Source organism: Oncorhynchus mykiss, chromosome 32 (assembly GCF_013265735.2).
Source record: "Oncorhynchus mykiss isolate Arlee chromosome 32, USDA_OmykA_1.1, whole genome shotgun sequence".
Taxonomy (NCBI): Eukaryota; Metazoa; Chordata; class Actinopteri; order Salmoniformes; family Salmonidae; genus Oncorhynchus; species Oncorhynchus mykiss.
In genome coordinates, this window is record NC_050572.1 from 14,405,643 (window position 1) to 14,430,157 (window position 24,515).

The following is a 24,515-nucleotide window of genomic DNA, read 5'->3' on the forward strand; positions in this document are numbered from 1 at the left end:
TCTGTCTGTCTGTCTGTCTGTCTGTCTGTCTGTCTGTCTGTCTGTCTGTCTGTCTGTCTGTCTGTCTATCTGTCTGTCTGTCTATCAGCCTGTCTCTCTCTCTCTGTCTATCTGTCTGTACATCTGTCTATCTGTCTATCTGTTTATCTGTCTGTACATCTGTACATCTGTCTGTCTGTTTGACTTTCAGGATCTGGGCGTATGTCATTGCATCATGAATCATGTGTGTGTGTGTGTGTGTGTGTGTGTGTGTGTGTGTGTGTGTGTGTGTGTGTGTGTGTGTGTGTGTGTGTGTGTGTGTGTGTGTGTGTGTGTGTGTGTGTGTGTGTGTGTGTGTGTGTATTTGCGTGTGAATACCTGTGTACCTTCAGCTGTCCTGTCCCTTTCACACTGTGATGGCTGCTTATGACGTCATATCATCCCTTTATCACATCCCTTTATTCTTATCATCATCTGATGACTCTTCGTCAGCAGAAGTGAGGACAGACGTCTGGCATACCTGATCACGGAAACACAAAGTGTTGTTTGATGATTTCTTCATAACATAGGTAGGCCTATAGGTTAATGTATACAAGGTGAAATAGATCCACAAACACATACAGACAGACGCACACACACATGGTGAGAGAGCGAGAATTTCAATGGTGGATGTCTCAGATCTGTTTAGCATGTTCAAACATCACCTCGTGCTATTCTTGTCATTGAGCACTAATGCGAAATCCCAAACTGTTTATGACGTGTCCTTTGGAGACACTATCCACTTCACAACATTGATTCATGTTGAGAAAAAAAAGATAGAAACGTTTTGGGAAGAAAAACTGGCTCTGTGCTGTCTACTCCCCAAAGGAGTCTTCCTTTGATAGAGAAAAGTCTAAAGAATAGAAAACTAAATGGACAGATTCGTGATAAATAACGTTTCAAACTTCTGAGAGGGTTTTAGTTTACAAATGGAACGCATTAAGTTTAACAAATTGTTGAAAGAGTGTGCGCGCCAGACCGAATGTCCGCGCCAGCCTGCCTCAATCACTCTTGCGCAGACGACATCGATAAACACAACAGAAGTCCAGAAAGCAAGGCTTGCTGGGAAAACGAAGAATCAAACAAAGTTAAAAACTGAAGTAAACCGTTGAACGAATAGATATTTATTTTTGTTGCTAACAATGCATTTGAGAGTTGCATCCATCAGACTCATCTGAGAAAACTTTATCACACACAGTAGAATTTATTTCCTCTTAAGAGGATTTGGTTATGTTTTTAGCAAGTGAATTTTGTCAGATAATATAACAATCAGCTGTACATGTTATTGAAAATGTAGTGGTTTGTGCTATCTTTTTTATTTCCACAATGTTAAGCATTAACTTCTTTGAATAAAATTGAAAAGGGGAGAGTGCAACCCAGAAATGGTAGGGCCTATATCGGAATTGCATATTATAACATTCGTTTATGTATTGGTCTAATGGTTACAAAAACAAATGACAAGAAAACGTTTCTAGAAGCATTAGCCTACTATTAGCCTATCTTAACGATCCAGTTGAAAGAGAAAAAAAAATGAAATTACGATATTATATTAGACGCTTCCTCAAATAATTAGTTTTGGTCTAAAGCATTCAATTCATCTAGTTTACAAAAGATAATCAAAAAAATAAACAAACGAAGTTGTTATGGCAAATGTGCTAAGACCTTTCCGATTCAGTTGAATCAGTTAAAACCACTTGTTGAAAGTTAATATAATTTGATTATGGTACTTTTACCGCCGAAAAAAAAATGGTTGGTTTGGAAACGAGAAAAATGATAACATTAGGCCTCCCTAGAATATATCAAGACAAATAGAAATAGTCCCGATATATTTAGATTTCACTTGAAAAGTTAATGTGAGCACTCAAAAAGTGTTTTTACATTTGGATAATAAAATGTTGCATTACATCCTCCAATGCTCAAGTTGTTTTGCACAAATTGTCTTTTCTGGTCCAAATCCAGGATACACGATGAAATATTTATTCAATTTCATAATCTACGTCACCTCCTTATGTCAAAACTTTTAAACATCTATTCCCCCATCAAAAGGCCGTAATTGTTTACGTCAGACATCTATCATCGAACACTGTTTATCCGCGAGCCTAATGGGTACCATCAACTAGGCTTACACAAGAACACCACGTGAGCAGAATCTACCGGCCGGAGTCAGTGAAAGGGTTGTTCTAACATACCTTTATTCTGAGGTCATACTTGTAAAAACGTGAATTATACCTACAACATATGTGTCCTGCTACAACCGAGAAGGAGTATTGCTTTGTAGCTAGATTGTGACTGTGTTGTTTGCCCAGTGTGGTCTTTAAACTTTTGTTTGGGTTCGGGGCTGCTGTGACAAACAGCCTCGGAGAGGAACGGTGACCGCGGAATGACCCCGAGTTTTCTTTACTTTGTGTTTTTAATTCAATCCTCGTCGCCCTGGTACCCAGAGTTCATACGGTGTTCGTCGCCCTGGTACCCAGAGTTCATACGGTGTTCGACGCCCTGGTACCCAGAGTTCATACGGTGTTACTGCTGGTGTGGGGGAACGTTCAGTGGTTCCAAAGGCCTCGTGTAGGCTACAGAAAGAAAGAAGAGAATAGCGGATAGGCTTCATATAGACAGACGGATATGAAACTCCAGGCAAAAACGACACATGTTGGTAGCCGATAGCCTACAGCTGGGTTCTTTTGGTAAATATGATGTATTTTGAATTCAACTGAATACAGGCCTAGCCTATATATCATAAACTGACATAGATATGGATCATAGCATGCATCATGGATAGAACTGCTGTAGAGCAGTTGCTAAAGATAGCCTATGTTGACTGTAGTAGTGAGTATAGTAACGTTGAGTATAGTAACTCTAACCATAGTAATATCTGATAGGTTGTCCTAATATTGTAATATTATTGCTTGAAAATACATTTATAATTTAACCATGGACCAACTATGAAGCATGAAGATTATCGAATGAATGTTGCAAGAACAACGTTTTATTTGAAATAGTATTGGAAATTATATTTTCTGTTTTGGCCATTTATTTTGGATAAAACTCGAACATTATAGTATAAATGTAGTTTATTTTGAGATCCAAATTGTCAAACTACAAATAAATAAATAAAACCCTGTTTGTGGACTAATACTCTGGCACAATTAGGTGGACATGTTTTACAACGACATACATGTATTTTCCAATAGGCCTGTGTTAATACATGTCATTATTTCCCTGTGCTTCCTGCATTATTGGCGTTTTAAACAAGTCTACACAAGTAATCGCATTAATGATTTCAGAAGCACGGCCCTGCACGGTGACGCAAACGATATAGAGACAGACGCCAGCTCTCTATCCTCGTGGCAAACAGAAAATATAATACCAACGGTAATTTTGTAGATATTGATTACATTTCGAAAGATTCGAAACCAAAACAAGGGTCTAGGTTTATTTTAAAAGAACATTGGACAAATTTGTGGAATTAAATGTTATATAAAATGATCTCTTGAAATGAATACATTGTGATCAATTGGCTTTGCTGAAAATGATCTTGCAAATGTATATTATTTCAAATAAAATATTTGAAGCAAGGAAAATAATTGTATTTTAAATCATGTGAAACAATGAGCTCATTTTGGATATGCTACAGGCTCAACATTGGTGTAACATGTTATCGTAATTTAACATGCAAATAGGCTATTCACTATGTAACATTCAGTGAAAACACGTGTCATATTAGCAGGTCAGATTTTGAGCAGAGAAAACGACAAGTTCATTAATTGACTATTGGGAACTTTTGATCACATATGGACTATTGTATGTAACATTTAAGAAGAATTGTGTTCACGAAAATAGCATATATTTATATCTAAATAACATATATATTTAAACTGTGTATACAGCCAAGGGCCTCAACCAACTGGTAGGCAGGCCAATGTTTGAAAGTGGCTAGACGACCGACAAAAACATGACTGGCCTGGTCTATCAACCAACACAAATACCAAATCCCTGATGAACACCGTTGTTTATATGTATGACTATTTATACAGAAACACCCCTAGTATTCAAGAATGACGGTGTCTTTCAGGATTTTACCCTCACAAAAAAAGTAAAATGGGACAAACAGATGTCAATGTCTAATCAAACAATCCTTTTTTTTTTGTTGTCCAAAACTGATCAGATGGTGGCCCAATTTCAAACCAATAAGGAGAATGTCTATCATTAGAAATAACTAAACGTTTCCCAAACTCTCCACGGAAAAAGAAACGTCAGCATCACTTACGTTGCTTGTCCAATCGGTTCCGGCTATCTCCTGAGAGCCCGAGCTAGCTGGCGAGGCCTAGCGCACAATAGCAGCTCTCTCAGGTGGATTTCAACCTCGAATTCAGCTAGCAGACATGTTTTGCCTGAAAAACGTAACGTGAAGTGTTCAGAATAAGTAACAGTTCTTTAAAGAAAAATCTGTCGTTTTAGACCCGTGTGTAAACTTACTGTTTTGTGGCAGCTTGAAACTCATCCAATTCATACCAATATTTGCCTTTGCCACTTTCCAACAGCAACTAACCACATATTCATGGTTGCAATCCAAATTCAAAATATAAAATAAAAAGGCAGGTTAATGGGTTAGGGTTAGGGTTAGGGTTAGGGTTAGGGAACTGTGGGTGTGTTCGGTGTGAGAGTGGTGAGGACGGTGAATTGGCTTACTATTTTGGTTTATTTTCATATCATATTCATCTATTTATTTTCCTCAATGGAAGCTATTGAAATGAGGAACAATAAAGGTGTAAGTACCAGCCCACGTGTGTCCAAATAATACACACTAAACCCAGTCAACATTTGAAAATATATAGGTCCGCTGTGTTTGTATGATTGTTTGATTCAACATCGCTAATGGGAGATGAAGCACAAGTAGTCCTACCGTAGTCCTTTGTTGTTGAAACAGTGTGTGTGTGTGTGTGTGTGTGTGTGTGTGTGTGTGTGTGTGTGTGTGTGTGTGTGTGTGAGAGAGAGAGAGAGAGAGAGAGCTCCTGACTTCATTGCTGACTTTATACTCTCCAGTCATTATGACAGACACGCATCTTCCCGTATGACCACTTACAAGTAATGCATGAACATATTGACATTTCTCTGTATTTATTGGTTGGACATAGGCCTACATCTATCATATAGCTCAATGGACATAGGCCTACATCTATCTAATAGATCAATGGACATAGGCCTACATCTGTCATATAGATCAATGGACATAGGCCTACATCTATCTAATAGATCAGTGGACATAGGCCTACATCTATCATATAGCTCAATGGACATAGGCCTACATCTATCTAATAGATCAATGGACATAGGCCTACATCTATCTAATAGCTCAATGGACATAGGCCTACATCTATCTAATAGATCAATGGACATAGGCCTACATCTATCTAATAGATCAATGGACATAGGCCTACATCTATCTAATAGATCAATGGACATAGGCCTACATCTGTCCTCTATTTGTCCTTCTCAATGTGGACAGGGGATCCGAAAGCGCATGACTCCCATCGCACACCGTTGGTACTTGACACGTCATCTAGCACATTGCAATATTTGTACCTGCACCTTATGTACTGCCGAAGCCAAGTCACTGCCCATATTCAACCGTGGATATAGAGCATCCTTTCTGACGTATCCTTTCCCAGCCTTATGCCGTCAGGGGGAAATGCCACACATCTCTGGTACCTTGAGGAGCCTGACAGACACACCGAAAATGACAGGAGCAGAGGGGCTCATCCTTGTCAATATCCTCCTCTCGATGTTTTAATCTATTACCTTTTTTTGTCCCTTCAATAAGCCAGCAGCTCGATAAGGTTGTCATCGCGAATGCCACTGACGTCTGCGCTCTCATCCCCTCCGTGGAAAAACATGCCTTTATTATGCCAATAATGCTTTAACCCATGGGACGGGAGTGCGCACGGCTGCATGCACTGACAACGTTTAAACTGGAACACATACAGCCCTATGCTGGAGAGATAATGACGTTGGACTTCGGACATGAGAAACCTTAAGCTATTGTATTGTAGTCGATTACTATAGTCGGGTCATTCTCAGAGGCCTGTATACAGGTACACTTGCAACGCTATCATATAAGAATAACACTATTGTAGTAGCATCTAGGGGCATATGGGTCATGTCTTCCACTTTCCACGGGTCTCCTTTGACAGAAATGGGCTCTGTTCCATTTTGACGAGAGATCCAAATGTGAATGCTTGGTCATGCATGACGAGAAAAAAAGCCTATGATCATCCTTTTAGCCACAATAAACATACATCCAGAAAATGTCGTAGAGGCAAAAGCACTTTAATACACATATTTTGACCCGTAAACATCGCGCTGAAAAACCCTTTACATGTGCTCTGCTCGAATAAATAGTAACAGACAAGCCTTATAAGACATACGTCATCATCGGTCTCCAAACTGATAAAACTCAGTGTCCAATCAAGTATAGGCTACATGAAAGCTTGGCGTATCATGCAAACCTCACACAATACATTCAGATTGACACTCGCGACACTAGGATAGTACAAACACAGGCCGGAAACACAGGTTTGAAAATGATTCGGGAGGTATTCTAAGAATGTGCCAGCAGTGATTCCACACATAAGAGTTATCCTGGCTGATTGTGCGTAAAACACAACTCCTAGTGCAAACAGTCTGCGAAAGTAGTGCTGCACTGTCTAATGAATCAATCTGGCACACATGAGGTATTTGTTTCGTTGTGCAGCTTGTGTAGGTTATAAATCCAACTCGTTGTGGAGCAATGGTCCACTCTGCAGCATTTGACTTGGGAAAGTATCCCATGTGCACTATGATTACTCTACACATGAACGAACAATTGGAATAGAAATCTGACAGATTTGAACTCACAACTCCATGAACTGGTCAGATGTGTTACCCTGTTTAAACCACAAATTACAACACACCATAGATGAACCACGTAGCCAGGACAATAGCCCAATCTCATTGTCTCAAAATCCACCAAGTAGTGCATACATTTTTATATTTACCTTGTTCAAATTAATTTAACCTATCCGAATTAGGACTTGTATATTATATTTACTATATGTAGACCGTTGCCACGCGGCAAGGATTCTTTAGCTGGAGGAGTATGGGTCAACCCCAGAGGACACTGTTGAAGAGGATGGAGATGGGGTGGAGGGGGCGGAGAGGGACTTGTCAGATCCGGCTGCTTTTTCCGGGCAGCTATCCCTCGGGTCTGACACTGCGGCATTGGTGGGCAGCAGGCATTCCTTCTCGCGCTTCTTCTGTTTCATCCGGCGGTTCTGGAACCAGATTTTGACCTGAGTCTCGTTCAGCTGAAGCGCTGCCGCGATCTCCACGCGCCGCGCGCGGGTCAAATACTTGTTGAAGTGGAACTCCTTCTCAAGCTCGGTGAGTTGTTTGGTGGTGAAGTTGGTCCGGACGGTGTTGGACTGCCCCCCATAGCCATACTCCCCTGATCTGCCTGTAGAGGAATGAAGGGAGAACATGAGGGCTACCTGGAGGTCAGGACTAAATAAAGGCCAAGGAAGTTGGAGAACTGACACATTTCTCCCAACCTTCTCCCAACCTTCTCCCAACCTATGATCCTTAGAAATCGTGTGCCATGCACACATGTTTGGAAAGGTACTGTCATTTTTACGCACAATGGTTTAAATCCACCTTTTTGATCGCCAGAAGTTAACATAACTAAACGTAGTTAAAATGTATATGTTCAAATGCACAACAATGTAAACATTGCCACAATTACTTTGTGACATGTTAATTTTCACGCATTCAACCTTTCATGCATGCTCAAATCACTTATGATGACATCAGTGGAATGCTTCGTTACTTTGTATTCAATATTTTACGAAAGGCAAACAGTTCATCACCGTTTTCACGCGTCATGCGTGGGTATTAGATGCCTGCTTAGATGTCCACTTTCTCCAACACCCCAAAATGTTCCATGCATTCCAGATATCACACCCAAGACAAACCAGACACCATACCAATAGCTTACCAGGCCTACAACTCAGGCTTACAACTGGTAATTAATTATATATGGCCCAACACTTCAAAACATGTCCTAAAGGAGAGTTTGGCCAACTTGAGAGCTGAATACCATAGAACTGAATGCCATGTTGTTGCATCTAAGAAGCGTTCCATAATGTCACTCACCATGCGTAATTTGGATACGATCTATGTGGCGTCAGAATGGCTGCCATGACATTGTGGTGTTGTGTCAGCGTGTCATTGTGAAATCATATCTATTTGAAACTGCAATAGCCAAACCTTCATCCTCCACTCTGCACTTGGGTTACTTCCTCCAAAATCTGTCTTTACTACACCTGTTCCAATAATAACAGGCGGCCAATCGATCTATTACTCACACTCTACATTTGGGTTTATGAGAGGTGCATTCATCTGTCAACTTATGCATGGTACGGCACCCACCTGTCTTGGGCGGGTTCCTCTTCACTTTCATCCAATCGAAGGTCTGTGCGTTGGAGGCGCTCTCGGAGGACAGGGGCGAGCAGCACGAGTCAAGGTGGGCCGCGTGCAGGGGTGACAGCGGGTTTGAGCACCCAGAGAAAGGAGGCAGGTTCGCCTGCTCGTGCCCTCCACCATAGGTGGCGTGAGCGTACTGGAGCTGACCCAGGGGCGCTCCCCCGTAACCTTGGCGATGCTGCGGTACCATGGACGAGGAAATGTTGCCGGAGTACATTAATGGGGCGCACTGGGGGAAACCCGTGGCCGACTCCACTTCCTGGTTCAGTGCGTAATGGTTGTAGGTGGCACAGAAGCCCTGGGGTCCATAGCCCGAGCCGCAGGCAGGATGGGCCCCATAGGCTAAACCAAGAGAGCCAGTAGGAGTCTGGTAGGACCCCGTTTGGTGAGGGATGCCATCCGGGGAAGACCTATTGGGCATGAAGCGCTCATCCGCCCCACAGTTGTTCACGGTGACTGCGCAGGACTGGAATGTAGTAATTCCGTGGTCTGAGTGGAAAGCCCTGACTGAGCAGGACCCGCCGTCGCCGCTCATCACAGAGTAATCTAAGAAGCTGCTCATTGTAGCATTGTCTCAGCGGGACTGAGACCGTCCACAAAAGGCCCGGTCTTCTGATGAATCTCTCCTTGTCTCACCCTGGGTGACCGTGCCACCTTACCGGTTCCCTGCCTTATCAGATAAGGGAGGGGGCAACACAGGGCGATATCAATGAAACGGTGGGTGGTCACGTGGACCGGGTCAGCCAGTGAGCTGCTTGGCCCTGTCCCCTTAGCTGTGACAGATTGGTGTCTGAGTGGGTATTTAAATTCCAAGCGCTCGTCGATCAAGGTGACGTGCTTCGGCACTAATGTATTGGCCGAGCAAACAATGAGCCCGGAGGCAGACACCGCAGACAGCGCTCAGGTCGCATGTAGAGCGGGGAACAGCAAATACGGCATCCACTCTATACCCTGCCCAGCACGGATGACTGTCTGGAGAATAGTTATAGGCTATCCCAAACCCTCCAGGAAAATGACCTACTCTGTTTCTTCAGTATGCACGAGGTAAGGTGGCATTTCAAGATGAACAGGGGGATATGGAAACATAACTGAATGCATTTTGAGAGCGAGAGAGAGAGAGAGCGAGAGAGAGAGAGAAAGATAAGAGACTGTGTGTTAATATCGTCAGCTGGTTGGCATGGAGACGTGAGTCCCTCTCAACTTACCATACCCGTGGGCCTATTCAACAGGATTCAACGTGCATTATGTTATTTCACTAGATTGGGGTCTGTATACATCTGTATACATCACTTATGTATCAAGGACTTCCCCGTCGTTTGACCTCATCTCTGCGTTGATAGAGGGACAGAGGCATTGTAGGGTTTAGATTTCTTTGAGGCAGGCTTAGCTGAGCCCCATGATGATATTTGAAGACCACAGAGTTGACCCATCACCAAGAATCATAGTGACAGTTTTAATAGTGTTGCTCCAAAGGCCAGTCTACAGTGTAGGTTCCTCTCATGATCAAGTGATCAGCTGATTTAATATTGTGAGGTCTGTGTTGTAAGGCTCCTACAGCCTGAGGAGAAACTGCTGCTTGATTATCCTGTTATGAGACAGTTTGAGAAATGAATGGTGATGAAATATACTGTTGCAGAGAAAGGGTAAACGATAGGGTGACTGGTACTCCCAGTCCTGGTGCTAAGCTCTCTCAATCGAATACAAACAGATTTATTGGCATGGGAAACATGTTTACATTGCCAAAGCAAGTGGAATAAATGACAAACAGAAGTGAAATAAACCATCAGAAATGAATAGTAAACATTACACTCACAAAAGATTCAAAAGAATAGAGACATGTCAAAGGTTATATTACTGGCTATGGACAGTGTTGTAACAATGTAAAAATAGTTATTCAAGTAGGAACAAACTTCTTCAATGGTTGCTCTTTGCTTGTGGCAACAGGTCACACATATTTCTGCTGTGATGGCACACTGTGTTATTTTACCTAGTATATATGGGAGTTTATCCAAATTAGATTTGTTTTCAAATTCTTTGTGGGTCTGTGTAATGTAATCTGAGGGAATTATGGTCATACATTTGACACGAGGTTAGGATGTGCAGCTCAGTTTCCACCTAATTTTGTGGGCAGTGGGCACATAGCATATCTCTCTCTCTCTCTCTCTCTCTCTCTCTCTCTCTCTCTCTCTCTCTCTCTCTCTCTCTCTCTCTCTCTCACACACACACACACACACACACACACACGCACACACACACACACACACACACACACAAAACCCAAGTCATATAGGCTCCATCATAGTCACAAAGTATGTTTTTATATAACGTCACAAAGACATGTGACATGATGTTTCAAAATCAGTTGCAAGCTGAACTGTATGATCATTGTTATCGCACACAGATAGACACATATCAGAAGGGCACATATCACACTCACACTTTAACAAAGACAGAGAGAGGACTAGGGTAGAGTGAGAAGAGTGGGAGAGGGTTTGCGCCCCTACTGGATGATGAGAGGACTGTATGGCCTAGTGTCGGTCATTCTTACAACAGCCTCTTTTCCTTCTCAGCAGTATTTCCCCCGCGGTAGTAGATTAGCTCACATTGAGCTTCTAGAGCACAACCCGTATGAACGCTGATAGGGCCTATCTTACATTTAGCATAAAAACGGACTGACACTACAAGACTCTTAATTCTAAGAAATGCAAGAAAGTATCACACTCCTTCCTTACGCTTCCATTTTCTCCCTTCATCATCTCTCTCTCTCTCTCTACAACGGTGCACACAGCCTAGCCCCTAGTAGTGCGTGGGCGCAGAATTGAATCTCTTCCCCAGGCCATGGACGTTCCAGAATACGCTTTGTGCGAACATGGAATGGGGAGAGAAAAGGCGCATTGTTTCGGAATGATTTCGTTACCAGCCTTTGGAAAGGAAAGCCCACGTTGGACCAGAGTTGTATAGCCTAGGCTGATATGGCAGCTTTCCTCTTCGCATATGTGCATAGCCTATACACGCCCACTGCCAGTTTGTTTTTAGGAAGTTAAATATTGGCTAAACGTCACTCCAGTTAAATGTAATAAGGCTATGCACTTAACTTTGCAATGCTACGTTTTATGATCGATCCATGCTATGTAGCAACCGGTGGTTAATATGCCCACAAGCATAAGCATGTTGAGTGATGTAGGAATGTTATAATTCTACTCAAATTTCAAACAACTTGCACAGTGAAATGGTCAATACACATATTTCCCCAAGACTGTGGATAAATATATTTCTGCAAGAACAAAACACATTTATAGCCGAAAGCCATTTTGCCCTAATAGATTATTCTTATGAAAATCTCAATTTAACCAAATGTATTTCTTGGCATAGGCCTACACTGTTCCCCAATCATTAAATGCATTAGAGCTATTTTTAGAAAATATAAAAAGTTTAAAATGAATACTAATGTATAGGCCTGCAGCAGCCTGTTTTGAAACAGGCTACTTATAGCACGAGGGGTGACATGCTTCTGCTGCCCTCTTCCCTGCACGCTTGGAGAGCCCGCGCGCTGTATTTGAACAGCTATAAAAATGAATTATTACCAAAAGCCTACAAAGCTTCCGCGTTTTTGGCTTCGAATTGCGAATCCCATCCAAAAACATTTTATTTGTGCGTTATACATCACAATTGATCTCTTTGATGCCATTCTTATTAATGACGGGGTTTGATTTATGAGCTCGGAAAACATGGCTCGAGCATTCGCCTCCCCATGCACCCAGCACTGGGAGCTCGCACTACAGGGAGCCATGCTAGCCTACCATGTTTACAATTCTACTAACTTTACAACCAGAGCAAGTAAAAGAGGACATTTATTCTAAATATACTGTAGTAGGTAAGCTTATGGAGTCTGTTGTATAATCGCCTCTGAGTTACATGAAATTGGACCAGAAAAGTTTTCTAAATAGTTTCTGATTCAAAATTGTAAGATTATGTTTTTATTCAAAAAAAACGAATATTAACTTAATTCTCGAATTCCACCGCTATTTAAATCTGTGAAAATAATTTTAAAGGTGCTAATTTGAAATGAGCATAAACAGAATACAATCTCAATGGCTCTAAATTTGTGCATTGAGATTATTAAACCTCATCGATGAAGATTTGTGTTTGTTATTTTTTATCCCAGGAAATGTTATGCTTACAATATAATATAAACCAGGCATTTATTAGAATTACTATAGAATTCATACTCAGAGATCAGGCTATATTGGCCTGCTTTCATCAGACTATTTTGACTTGCAAATTAACGATAGTAAATTTGTATTCAGGATTAACTAATTAACATTTAATCGATTAGTTATTCCTCCTTTCTATTTTTTGGACAAATATATATTTGATCCAAATTACACTTTACACTTCATAAAACGGTTTGGATAGTAATAACTGTACACAATCTTGCAATTTCCTTATGGTAAATCAGATTTATTTCTAACAAAAATAGTAATGGAATTGTAAGCTATACAAAAATAAAATTACCAGAATTCATATTATTGTGCACCTTTACACAAATTGCATCTTGAGAAATCAATTTGTTATTGTAATTACAAGCCATATTCGTCCAGACTCTTACCTTGAATTAACCGACTAATCAATTAATCAATAAAAATAAAATGTGCCGATCATATAGGCCTAAAACAACCACCAAAATGAAATTCATAGTTAAACCAGAGTTTGAATTCTTTAAATGTTCCGGTTTGAAAGTCTTGTTCTATTTTTGATTGATTTCAATAGCTCAGATGTTGCAAGTCGATTGTAGTTAGTGACTCCGAGAAAAAGTAGAAGCTGTCCGTAGATATGTCCAGATTGTCCACGGGGCTGTCCAGGGATTCTGACAAACTGGGCGAAGCGGCATCGGAGAGGTGAAGGCAAGAATCCGAGGAGAATACTTGGAAGTCGTGTATTGAGACGTCCAGGGCCACGGGACTACCGCCATTGTCCGGGCCAGTTGCAGAGCCGGAGCCTATTGTTGGCACGCAGCCTGGAACAGTGGGTGACGGGTTGAGAAAATGTTTCAGATTTTTGTCATTGCTGCTCAGTGGCGAAACTGTATAACTTTGGGCCTCGCCATTGTGCGGACCAACATTCTGTAGCTGCTGGGAAGAGCTCAGCGAGTTATGCTGAAAGGAGCAGGCCTCTCTTTCCATAAGGGCCCCGGTCACTGTATTGAGGCTCTGCTCAAACAGCGAGCCATCATCCTCCTCGTCGTTGCTCTGGATTCCGTCCCCGGCGCTCAGTCCTTTCCCCTCGCCATTGTGGTTCTCCTTGCATTGGGTCTGCCTCTTGTGCTTCATCCGGCGGTTCTGGAACCACACTTTGACCTGCCGCTCGGTGAGGTCCAGCAGGGCGGCTATCTCCACCCTTCTCGGTCGGCACAGATACTTGTTGAAGTGGAACTCCTTCTCCAGTTCCAGGAGCTGTGTGTTGGTGTATGCAGTCCTCAACCGCCGGGAGCCCCCTCCCCCTCCTCCTCCACTTTCTAGAATCTCAGGGGAGCCTGAAACAGCAGCACATAAACCATAAGATTAAGAAGCATTTCAACATGAGCAACAATTACTTGATAATGCACATATTACGCCCGAATAGACACAAACCACCAGAGAGTAAGTAACCTATTCCACACAGTGGCCACTTCAGCAAAATGGCCGCTCATTCAGAGCAGCACCCAATGCATCCCTTTACCCACAAACATTATTGCAATATGGATATTGATAAATAAATGCACACTATTACACTAAGTCCTATAGTGCACCATATGTACCTAATATTCCCTCAAAATACAGCAGAGAGAAAAAGCGGTAGTGTAGTCCAGGCCGGTGTAGGCTAGCTGATATACTAATGAATGCCCCAGCTGCCCCGCACCAACACTAGTCCATCACTCTTCATTACTGTCACACATCAGAACTCTGGCACTGCTCGGCGAGGAAGGACAGCGTGGAAATCAAATACATGATTTTAAATTACTTACCTTTTCCCAAACTTTTAGGAGAAGTAGAGTAAAAAATATGTTGATCCCAATGCGTAATTGTGAACAGGAAATTAATGTCAAATATGCAACTTGGTAATGACTAGCCTATTACCATTCCTTCAGGTGCTTAGAACGTGCATTCTGCATAAAAATCTCGACACTTTAAATTGCCCCATAAAAACCACCCACCTTTCGGGGAGAAGCATACAGGTCCAGTCGTTATGGCTGTCGCCGTGGAAGTCGGCAGGTGATTCTTCTTGGAGGCTTTCTTCTCCCGCATCCAGGGGTATTCCGGGGGTAGGGAGGCGGTGGGCAGCGGGCAGCATCCATCCGGACTGAGTCTGGGCCGGCTGTGCCTCGGGTGGCTTCCCGGGTTGAGGCTGGGAATGGTCTGCTCAAAAGGAGGAGGAATCAGTGTCGAGCGTGAAAGCGTCGAACTCTTGATTGATGAACTTTGAAATGAATCACCGACAGGGGGGAAAGATGTCAGGCACTCAGCAAGCGACGGCTGACTATTGATAAAACCGCTCTCTCGCTCGAATTCGTAATTCATCTCCGGTCACTGCGAGCCGGGGAAAGTTTGCTGCGTGTATTTTTATTTGTCGCGGCTCAATGAGAAAGATAGACTTTTTTCAAATTCACTGATTACTGCCGTATGGTGAACGAGCTGCTATTAAACTATTGAATTCATGGAGACAAGGTGGAAATTGGAACGAACTGCCTGTCACATGATTACTTCTGCCCAATGACAATTTGGGGTTTAATCAAAAGAAGCCACTGTCTGCTTGATTGATCTAAAAACTCTGGAATAGAACGCCTCGTCTATGCGGGGAAGGCTGTTTTTATTTACACCTTTGTCTCGTCCCTTAACCCCCCCCCCAGTCAACTCCACTAAGCTATAAATGTGTTTTTAGAATGGCCGCCTGCGCGCTGTGACAGGGAAGTAGCTACACTTGCTCGTGCACTCTTCTTTTCTGGTGTTGAGTATGTCAATAGAGAACGCCCCGCGCCACGCAAATCACGCAAATCACGCCAATAGCTAGTTACATGCTATGCCTGCGGTCATTGGCAAATTTAGCCATTCATGTAGAGTTCCGTCAGGGAAAACACACCGCAAAAACTAATACTGAGGGCTCCTGACAGAAACAAGACCCAACAATCCAATGTGTTCCAAAGCGGTAGAGCTAACCATATAGACTGTGTTCATAGACGTTATGTTCAATACAAGCATCTATGGGCTATATAGGCAAGGCTCATACATTGATACACACAACTGGGAACTTAGAGTCATACTTATTGTGGCTAATGCTCACTACGATGCCATGTTACTGTCACCCACTTGTGTGCAATACATTCATTACACATGAAGAAGTGAAATATTGTGCATAACACCCAAATAGCCTATACGCACGCGCGCGCGCACACACCCAAATAGCCTACACGCGCGCGCGCGCGCACACACACACGCTATACAAGTGGTGTATGTACTAGCAATCAGATTTTATACAATGATACGAACCTAATGCAAAAAAATATATTTAAAATGTCAAATTCAGCAAATTGTGCATCTGCATACCAGTCATGTTCTGCTTCACTTTAGTCCACAATGCTTTGGGAACCGTTACTCGTTCTCTACCTCTATAAAAGACAGCACTTACACCACTCTGCATAGTACTCCCGGGTTCACTAAAGTAAGGTTGACCGATATTCTAAAAATAATCTGGTCTGGTCTTTATGCTGCTTCTCTTGCGGGTTTTCGCCGGATATGGGAGGTTTTAGAAGGCGTCTGAGGCCAGGTGTGGTGGGTGGTGGGTGGGTGGACAAGTGCAAGAATGGAGAAAAGGATCCTCTTTACATTTGATCCTTTTTTCTCACACATTTTTAATACCCCTTTGTTTTATTGAAAAGTATAACCTGCCATGGGAATAGGTCGTTTTAACGACTACATTGCAGGGATATTCTGTAGAAGGACATGTGTATTGACTGAGCAGCTCCCACGGTGTTTGGTCATTTGCACGTCCAGTACAATCTGTGAAAGACACATTTGGGATGTTTTTTGTCAAACAGCCAGGAAGTAGCTATGTGTTTTCTTTAGAAAGTAACTGGAATAGTGAGTTGGAGAGAGGAGAAAAATAAGTGGTAGGCCTCGCTCAGTTTATTGCTTATATACCAAACAAAGAATCCTGGAAGCCTGCGCGCGATCAATCTTACTTGCTAAAAGGTCTGACAGCTCCGTGCCCTCAGAACACATTTAAGGCTTCTAACTCTCCCCTGGATCAAATGCAGCCAGGAAGCGGGGAGAAACACTGGCCACTCAGATTAGAACACGTTTCTGTTTGCAATCATAGCTTTTCTGTCGCTTAAAGGGTGTTTTAAGACAGTAGAAATAAAAGGAAAATGTAGCAGATGGGTGATAATGCGCGTAACGGTGAGTAGGCTAAACCAACATCTCCATTGCATTTTTCTTTCTGGAATTTATTTGTGCTTGTTTACAAAAGTCCATATTTTCGTTGGAGCAAACATTTGGGTTTGTTGGAGGTGAGAAGAGTACGCAAAGGACGGGGCTGCTGAGGAGGAGAAGGATGGCTTTTGGGAATTACGCATAGGCTTTGTCTGCAAGGCAAGGAGTGGGTGGAGGCTTTCTGTGAACCCTACTCCGACCTACACACATTTTTTACAGGGTTATTCTGAGGGAATGATTTAGGACCCCTTTCCCACGGATGGAAATACAATGAACAACAATTCATTTTTTTTAAAACAAAAAGTTATTTATGGTGCGTTAAAATCTCCTACATATGAGTCAAATCAATGCTGTGTGTGTGTGTGTGTGTGTGTGTGTGTGTGTGTGTGTGTGTGTGTGTGTGTGTGTGTGTGTGTGTGTGTGTGTGTGTGTGTGTGTGTGTGTGTGTGTGTGTGTGTGTGTGTGTGTGTGTGTTTTGGATCCAGAGCTGCTCAGTCTATGCTGACAGACCAATTGTTCTAGGTTCCCCTGCTAACCATATGTCAGGATCACAGAGCTCTTGCCCTATAATATCAGTCATTTTGTCATCGTTCTAAAGGAAATAAATTCGAGTACAGCTTTTGTAAAACTTTTCAATAATACTGAAATGCATTTGAGGGGAAACTATCAATTTACTAGTAAAGTACTTGTCTTCGATTATTGGTAGGGAAATAGTGCACCGTGCATGGTACTGAATGTTGCATCGTGTTCTGCATTATCGGTCTGTATTGACCTGCTTTATATAATTAGTCAATATGCTCATTGAATTATGTTTGAAAATCTAAACTTGAATGCAGTCAAATTAATTCAATAGAAAATACGTGTTATTCTATATGTACGACAGCTTTCTTTTTCAGACATGTGTGAATTCAATTTGGGCGTGCCACAACAAAGGAAACTGAAGTACACATTCCCTAAAGCTAGTCTTCAGAGAGACATACACAAGCTATAATTGTCATACTTATTTTACGTGATTGCACAATATTAACAGCTGAGATTATGTTGAATACTTTTTGCTTCTTCTAAACCTGTATAATTATTATTGTGAGCAGCGAATCCCGCGGCCTACATAGGCCTATTTAGCTGCATCAGATAGCATATAAATCAAATATTCATATGTCCTGTACTACACCCCCTTCATTAAGTCTCATCTACATCATTTACATTTGTAAATAACTATAGTTATGAGCTTAACAGGCCATTTTATGCATCCTATAGCGCCATAATACATTTGAAACAGTTCCACCTAAAATGTGCTGATTGAATATAGGCCTATCAGCAAACGTTTCCCACTAACGGTTTCTCATTTAACCTATTTTATCCTAACAGATACTGCAGAAGATCCTCGTGAAACTTGTGTTATTATGGATGTGCCCATGCGGAGGAGGAGCGGAACAAGGCCACCGCAAGAGCTTCTGAGTTGCCCACGCGCTAGAGGAGACAAAACAAGAGGCCTACAATGTTTTCGTGATTTATTGTCACTACAAATTAAATATGATGTTATAGATTATTAAAGGTATTACAGATTATGAGATAATGGGGATACTGTTGTTTTTATGAAATAGCCTACCCTCTAAATAAAGTCCTACCAGTTTTTTTCTACCTCACAAATTAGGCTATTTATGGGATATTAAGGTGTTTATTATTACTATTATTCTTATTATTATTCCTTCCTTATTGTAGTTTGTGCCATTGTGTTCTACGTTCTAATTCCCTCGAAATGAAGGTTGAAAGATAAATTTATATTGAAAATCATGTCTTTATTTATCCGAACTGCAGCAGGATGGAATGTATGACATTGAAACAGAAACTTGGTAATATCTTAAATATTTTTTTTTTGCAATAAAAACAATTCTAATGTCTGTCCTTCCTTCCAACCTTATTGCATGATTGCGTGATTTACATTCATAGAGAAATCAAATACCAACACCGTCGTCTGTCTGCCGTCAGGTAAGGGGTACAACTAGAGGTCTGTTTCCAGTAACCTTCTCCCCACATACAAAGAGCACAGGGTGGTTAAATAATACTAAAGAACTCCATATTACGTCAGAACAAAAATAAATAACATGTAAAAAGTCCAACAGAACACAATTTGGGTAGGTCATAGGCTGGAGCTTCCAGACCTTCGTTTGTGTGTGTGTGTTTGTCTCAAAAAACCCTGCACATGATTCCTATAAGGATCCTTCCACAAGTGCAACAAAATGCAAAACAATAACACAAAAACATATATTCAACTGTGGATAAATAACAAAAATTCACATAAAAAATAATACCATAATATTTGTTCATATACCCTGCTTGATTTTTGTTTTTAGAAACAAGTTAAAGATTAAATAGGTCTATGCATTTGTGTCCCCGCGCTTGTCATATCAGATAATATGTCTGCGTGGAACAATGACACCATAGCAAATAGACATCATATTTTAAGCAAAGTGATTGCTTTCCTATCCTAATTCACACATTCAACTATTTAAAAAACAAAACGTAAAACAAAGAAAAGGTGGAAGAAGCTACTGAAGAAGAGAAGGAACAAAGCGATGGTAGGTCTGGAGGTATAGGACAATGGGGCGGAGTGATCCGGGGTGCATCCCGGCTACAGATGCGTAAGTTTGGGCGCTTCCTGAATTCTTCCCTGAGAGTAGTGCGGCGTAAGGTCTGTGTACGTCGGGTTCGGATCACACAGTCCGTGATGGTGACTATTGCCCATAGTGATTGCTCCATTGTAGTCCATGTGTGTGGACGGCGGGTGCGAGAGATGGGTCAGGCCGAAAATGGAGGACCCGTTGTTGGGCATCGAATCGATGTAGCCTCCGCTAACATACACAGGGCTGCCCTGCTGCAACTGCGCCCCATAGCCCCCATTGCCTTGGAGAGGATGCGCGTCATACTCGGGCGTGGGCGAGCCGCCAGTCCCGGAATACCTCTTCTGAGAGGGCGGGCAGTTGTTTAGGGAGCTGTTCAAGGGAGGAGGATATGACGTGGACATACCGTATGCATTATGAGGGGGCTTATTGTAAGACGTTGGCGACTGGGACTCATAGGGGACACTGTTAACCAGAGAATGCATAGAGGTGAGGTATCCTCCACCCCCACTACTGGGAGATGGACCGAGGGGGCTCCGAGGGGACTGTCCCCCGGGAGAGGGCATCATACCGCACCCTTTCTGATCCTTTTTGTACTTCATCCTGCGGTTCTGGAACCAGATCTTAATCTGCCGCTCCGTGAGGTTGAGCAGGTTAGCCATCTCGACCCTGCGGGGTCTACAGAGGTAACGGTTGAAGTGGAACTCCTTCTCCAGTTCCACCAGTTGTGCGCTGGTATAAGCCGTACGGGCTCTTTTCGACGCGGCTGACCCGCCCGGAGGGCTCTTGTCTCCTTGGCAACTCTCAACTGCGCGGAAGAGGAAAAGGAAGACAGTCAATCAGTAACCAACCCCAGCAGCAAGCACAAGAACAAGACCCACAGAGTGACAAGATACACATAGCTGATAACACACGTCTCTCCACATGGACCGACTCAAATATACATATCATTAAGAATTCTACAAATGCAGATAAAACAGAGATGTCCCAGTAGACTGTGGATGTTACTAATTTAATTATATCAGACATATCATTAACTATGACTGTATACATGCTGAGGCCGGCTCTTAAGTGTCAGCTATGCTTTACGCAAAAGCCAAATTCAAGTGGTTATAATTGTGTGTGTGTGTGCGCGCGCGCGCGCGCGTGCGTGCGTGCGTGTGTGTGTGTGTGTGAGAGAGAGAGAGAGAGAGAGAAAACGAAAGATTAGATAGGGTTGTTGGACCACATCCATACACAGCCGTGCTGTGCATTATAATACATTATAATCCTATATCTCACTGGAGCTGTATTCAAACATCTGTATTCCTCAAGGCGCATGAGCTAAACCTCGCCATGCCTTCTCCATTGAGTCTCACCATGCTGAATGGCTGGGGCTCGGCCGCTGCACAGCAAGGTGTTGGTCTAGTTACCGTTTGTGGCATGTTGCCAACATCTAAATTGTACTTCTAGCTACTGTACAGCCAGAGGCTGAGCGAGAGGAATGCAGCATGCCACCATGTTCCTACTGGGCACTGACATCAGTTGAAAGTTTAGTTTAGATTTACATTTGGTTGAGTTGTCAACTAACTTGAATTCGACATGAAATCAACCAAAAATGTTGATTTAGGTTCCAAAGTTGGGTGAAAAAAATACTAAATTATCTTATGTAGATAACTTTTTGCAAATCTAAAGAGTTTTCCACATTGATTCACATTTAAATTGTTGGTTGAAACGATCTGGAAACAACATTGATTCAACCAGTTTTTGCCCAGTTAGATTCTTTTTTTTAGAATTGGGGAGAGAAATATTTTCATAATTTCAGTTTCAGAAACGAGGCTACTGTACTGCTGCTTCCTGGACCCCTGGAAGAGAAGCGGCTGCTTTTTTATTGCTCCTTTATTTAACTAGGACAGTCAGTTAAGAACAAGTTCTTATTTTCCATGACGGCCTAGGGGATGCCTTGTTCAGGGGCAGAACGACAGATTTGAAACTTATCAGCTCCGGGATTCGATCTTCCAAACTTTCGGTCCAACGCTCTAACCACTGGGCTACCTGCCGCCCCATACTGCTTTAGCTTGAGCAGTATGGGAATCCTAATAAAACACCTTTAAAAGGTAGGAAATATGCTATAATCATTATGTATAATTATACAAATAAAACATGTAGTAATTGTACTGTTTCAAACAAGAGCTACTGCTGTAATTGGAATTATTGGCATATGGTTGAGGGTTCTGTGAATTATTGGCATATGGTTGAGGGTTCTGTGAATTATTGACATATGGTGGAGGGTTCTGTGAATTATTGGCATATGGTTGAGGGTTCTGTGAATTATTGACATATGGTTGAGGGTTCTGTGAATTATTGGCATATGGTTGAGGGTTCTGTGAATTATTGGCATATGGTTGAGGGTTCTGTGAATTATTGGCATATGGTTGAGGGTTCTGTGAATTATTGGCATATGGTTGAGGGTTCTGTGAATTATTGGCATATGGTTGAGGGTTCTGTGAATTATTGACATATGGTTGAGGGTTCTGTGAATTATTGGCATATGGTTGAGGGTTCTGTGAATTATTGACATATGGTGGAGGGTTCTGTGAATTATTAGCATATGGTTGAGGGTTCTGTGAATTATTGACATATGGTTGAGGGTTCTGTGAATTATTGGCATATGGTTGAGGGTTCTGTGAATTATTGACATATGGTGGAGGGTTCTGTGAATTATTGGCATATGGTTGAGGGTTCTGTGAATTATTGACATATGGTTGAGGGTTCTGTGAATTATATTCATACCTGTGCGTAAAAAGCAAGCTTTAGAAGACTTTTCTATTCAATCAGCTTTAGCTGATTTCTGCACAGCGTCTGTTTTGACGTGTCAGAGTTGGAACTACATTAGAGCGGCTCCTGACATTATACCTAAAACAGACATTGCCATTCGCTGCACTGGAGTTCTCATGAACAGAAATTCCATGCAGCCTTGTTTACACGTTCCACCACAGGAATGTGAGATGTAATCTACACCTCCATTATGGTGATAGAAATACTCATTATTTTGTTTAATGATTTGTCTATTTGAGCGTAATTATTTCTATAAAGCCTACACTTTCTGCGTCTGAACTTCTAACTCGAGTGGGGCGGGTGTGGCTTCGTAACAATGATCGCAAGAGCAGCTGCTCACCGATTTGACTACCTCTGACAAAACATCCATCCGCTATGCGGGTGTCTTCTAAAACCGGTAAACGCTCGATCTGATTGAATCTAGGCCTCGGGTTTGAAAATGTCCCTTTGGCATTAATTTGGCAGACATCATGACAAACTCCTGATAAATGTGATTCACTAGATCTTCTAGATGCCTGAATGCCCCACTTATTTAACTTCTCACCAAATATATTCCCAAAAGGTGGCCATAAATAGGCCTACTATAGCCTATGGAGACAATATGATTTGTTAAGGCCATGGGAATTTAAGCGCCTTTGAACTTTGGGTTACATGTTGGTAAACAACTTCCTCCCCATCCCCTGGCTCTTCCTGTAATCAAAACAATGGAACAAATTGGAACAGCTGTTTTTGCGTGTTTGTTTGTTGTCCTGCACACAACGTTGTGTGATCCGGGCCAATATGTGATGTTTATTCTAGCATCAAGTCAACGCTAGAGCATACGGACAACAAATGGTGCATGAAGTAAGGCCTAAAACTATGAGGAATGCATCACAATGGAGTATTTCTAATGAACAGGACTACATCATAATATGTAATAAAGGATGCGTTATATATCAACATATTAATTAAGATGACATTGGAGTATGCGTAATAGGCCTCTGGAATGCATAATGATGGAAGAACCATATGACATCACAGGAGTGTATGCGTAATAGGACAAGATTAGGATAAATAATAAGGAATACATCACAATGGTAGAACAATACTTCGTTCAGTTGTGAGGCAAACGTTTGAGAATATCAATGTATGCAGCATAATCAAACCTTCTATTGTAACCTTGGTTGGTTCTTCTGTTTACGCACGAATAATGAGGTGTATTTTATCACGTGTTTCATCAGCAGTGGGGGTCTAGGTCATATACCTGAGCTGGAGCTACTGGTTTTAGGCTTCTGGTTCTGACGGGACTCTTTCATCCATGGGAAGATATGTTTCCGGGTAGTGGAGGTCGGCGAGCCATGTACGGAGCCATTTGAGTCGGCTTGACTGGAGCCGTTGCTCTTGTTCTGGTTGAGAGAACCAGGGGACTGTGACTGGAGAGGGGGTGGCGGGACAGACACCGACACCTGTGGTTGATTGCTGTCGGTGAGGACGGGTGGCTGCGCCGCCTGGATGGCCGTACTCCTATCACAGCTCTCTGCTATCTCCCCCGGCTTCTTCAGTACGACCGAGCCGTCTGGGGACTGCAGGGAGCAGGCGGGTCGATGGTACTCACTTTCCACATGAGAGGCCCGGGGATATTGAACCTGATTGGCGTCATAACTGAAGCCATTTGCGCTTTGATACGGGTAGCCACTGTAAATTGCGGAGCTGTCGAGGTAGGTTGCCTTTTGCATCTCGCCGTTTCCCAATATTTATTTCAGAAACTGACAGGGTCTTGACACCCTTGTAGAATAACATTGGCACCCCTTGGTCACGTGACGCCTCTCCGCCAATGGCCTCCTCGGGTGAACCTAGGGTTACAAGAAGCACCGTGAGGAGAAGAAATGGTGGCGATCCATCTTACTTTTCAATACAGGGCTGACACCAGCGACTATGGAGGCAAGATAGGGACAACAGTTCTCTTGCTATTATCATTTACCTTCTGTTAACAATACAGGGCACAAAAGCATGCACAAACCTCATATCACCACCTGCACCAACTGTATCAAAATAAATACTTTTATAAAAGCATAAAATTGTGCCATATTAATAATGG

General features: G+C 42.3%; 2 protein-coding genes and 1 long non-coding RNA gene across 10 annotated transcripts in view; 1 reads left to right on the plus strand and 2 right to left on the minus strand.

Annotated features, from left to right (window-relative positions):
- Positions 1–6,337: 6,337 nt before the first annotated feature.
- hoxa1a (homeobox A1a) lies at positions 6,338–9,379 on the minus strand. Its single transcript, XM_021559868.2, has 2 exons — positions 8,482–9,379; positions 6,338–7,510 (listed from the first exon to the last, which is right to left on the minus strand). The coding sequence occupies exons 1-2, from the start codon at positions 9,095–9,097 to the stop codon at positions 7,140–7,142; spliced, it is 987 nt and encodes a 328-aa protein (XP_021415543.1). The 5' UTR covers positions 9,098–9,379; the 3' UTR covers positions 6,338–7,139.
- Positions 9,380–12,975: 3,596 nt separating this feature from the next.
- hoxa3a (homeobox A3a) overlaps positions 12,976–24,515 on the minus strand; it is a 40,699-nt gene continuing 29,159 nt past the window's right edge. For 5 of the 8 annotated variants that reach the window (XM_021559869.2, XM_036971250.1, XM_036971251.1 and 2 more), the window contains 2 exons: positions 23,682–24,270; positions 18,783–20,429 (listed from right to left, as the gene is read on the minus strand). In XM_021559869.2, coding sequence (XP_021415544.1) covers positions 19,633–20,429; positions 23,682–24,153 — 1,269 coding nt within the window. In that variant the 5' untranslated portion in view covers positions 24,154–24,270 and the 3' untranslated portion in view covers positions 18,783–19,632. Of the gene's footprint in view, positions 14,069–14,728; positions 15,392–18,782; positions 20,430–23,681; positions 24,271–24,515 lie in introns of those variants that run through there. The other 3 variants (XM_036971254.1, XM_036971253.1, XM_021559874.2) reach the window with 2 other exon arrangements.
- On the plus strand, positions 16,810–18,901 carry LOC110487954. The gene is made up of 2 exons (XR_002468322.2): positions 16,810–16,967; positions 18,369–18,901. It is a non-coding gene; the product is annotated as an uncharacterized LOC110487954 (long non-coding RNA).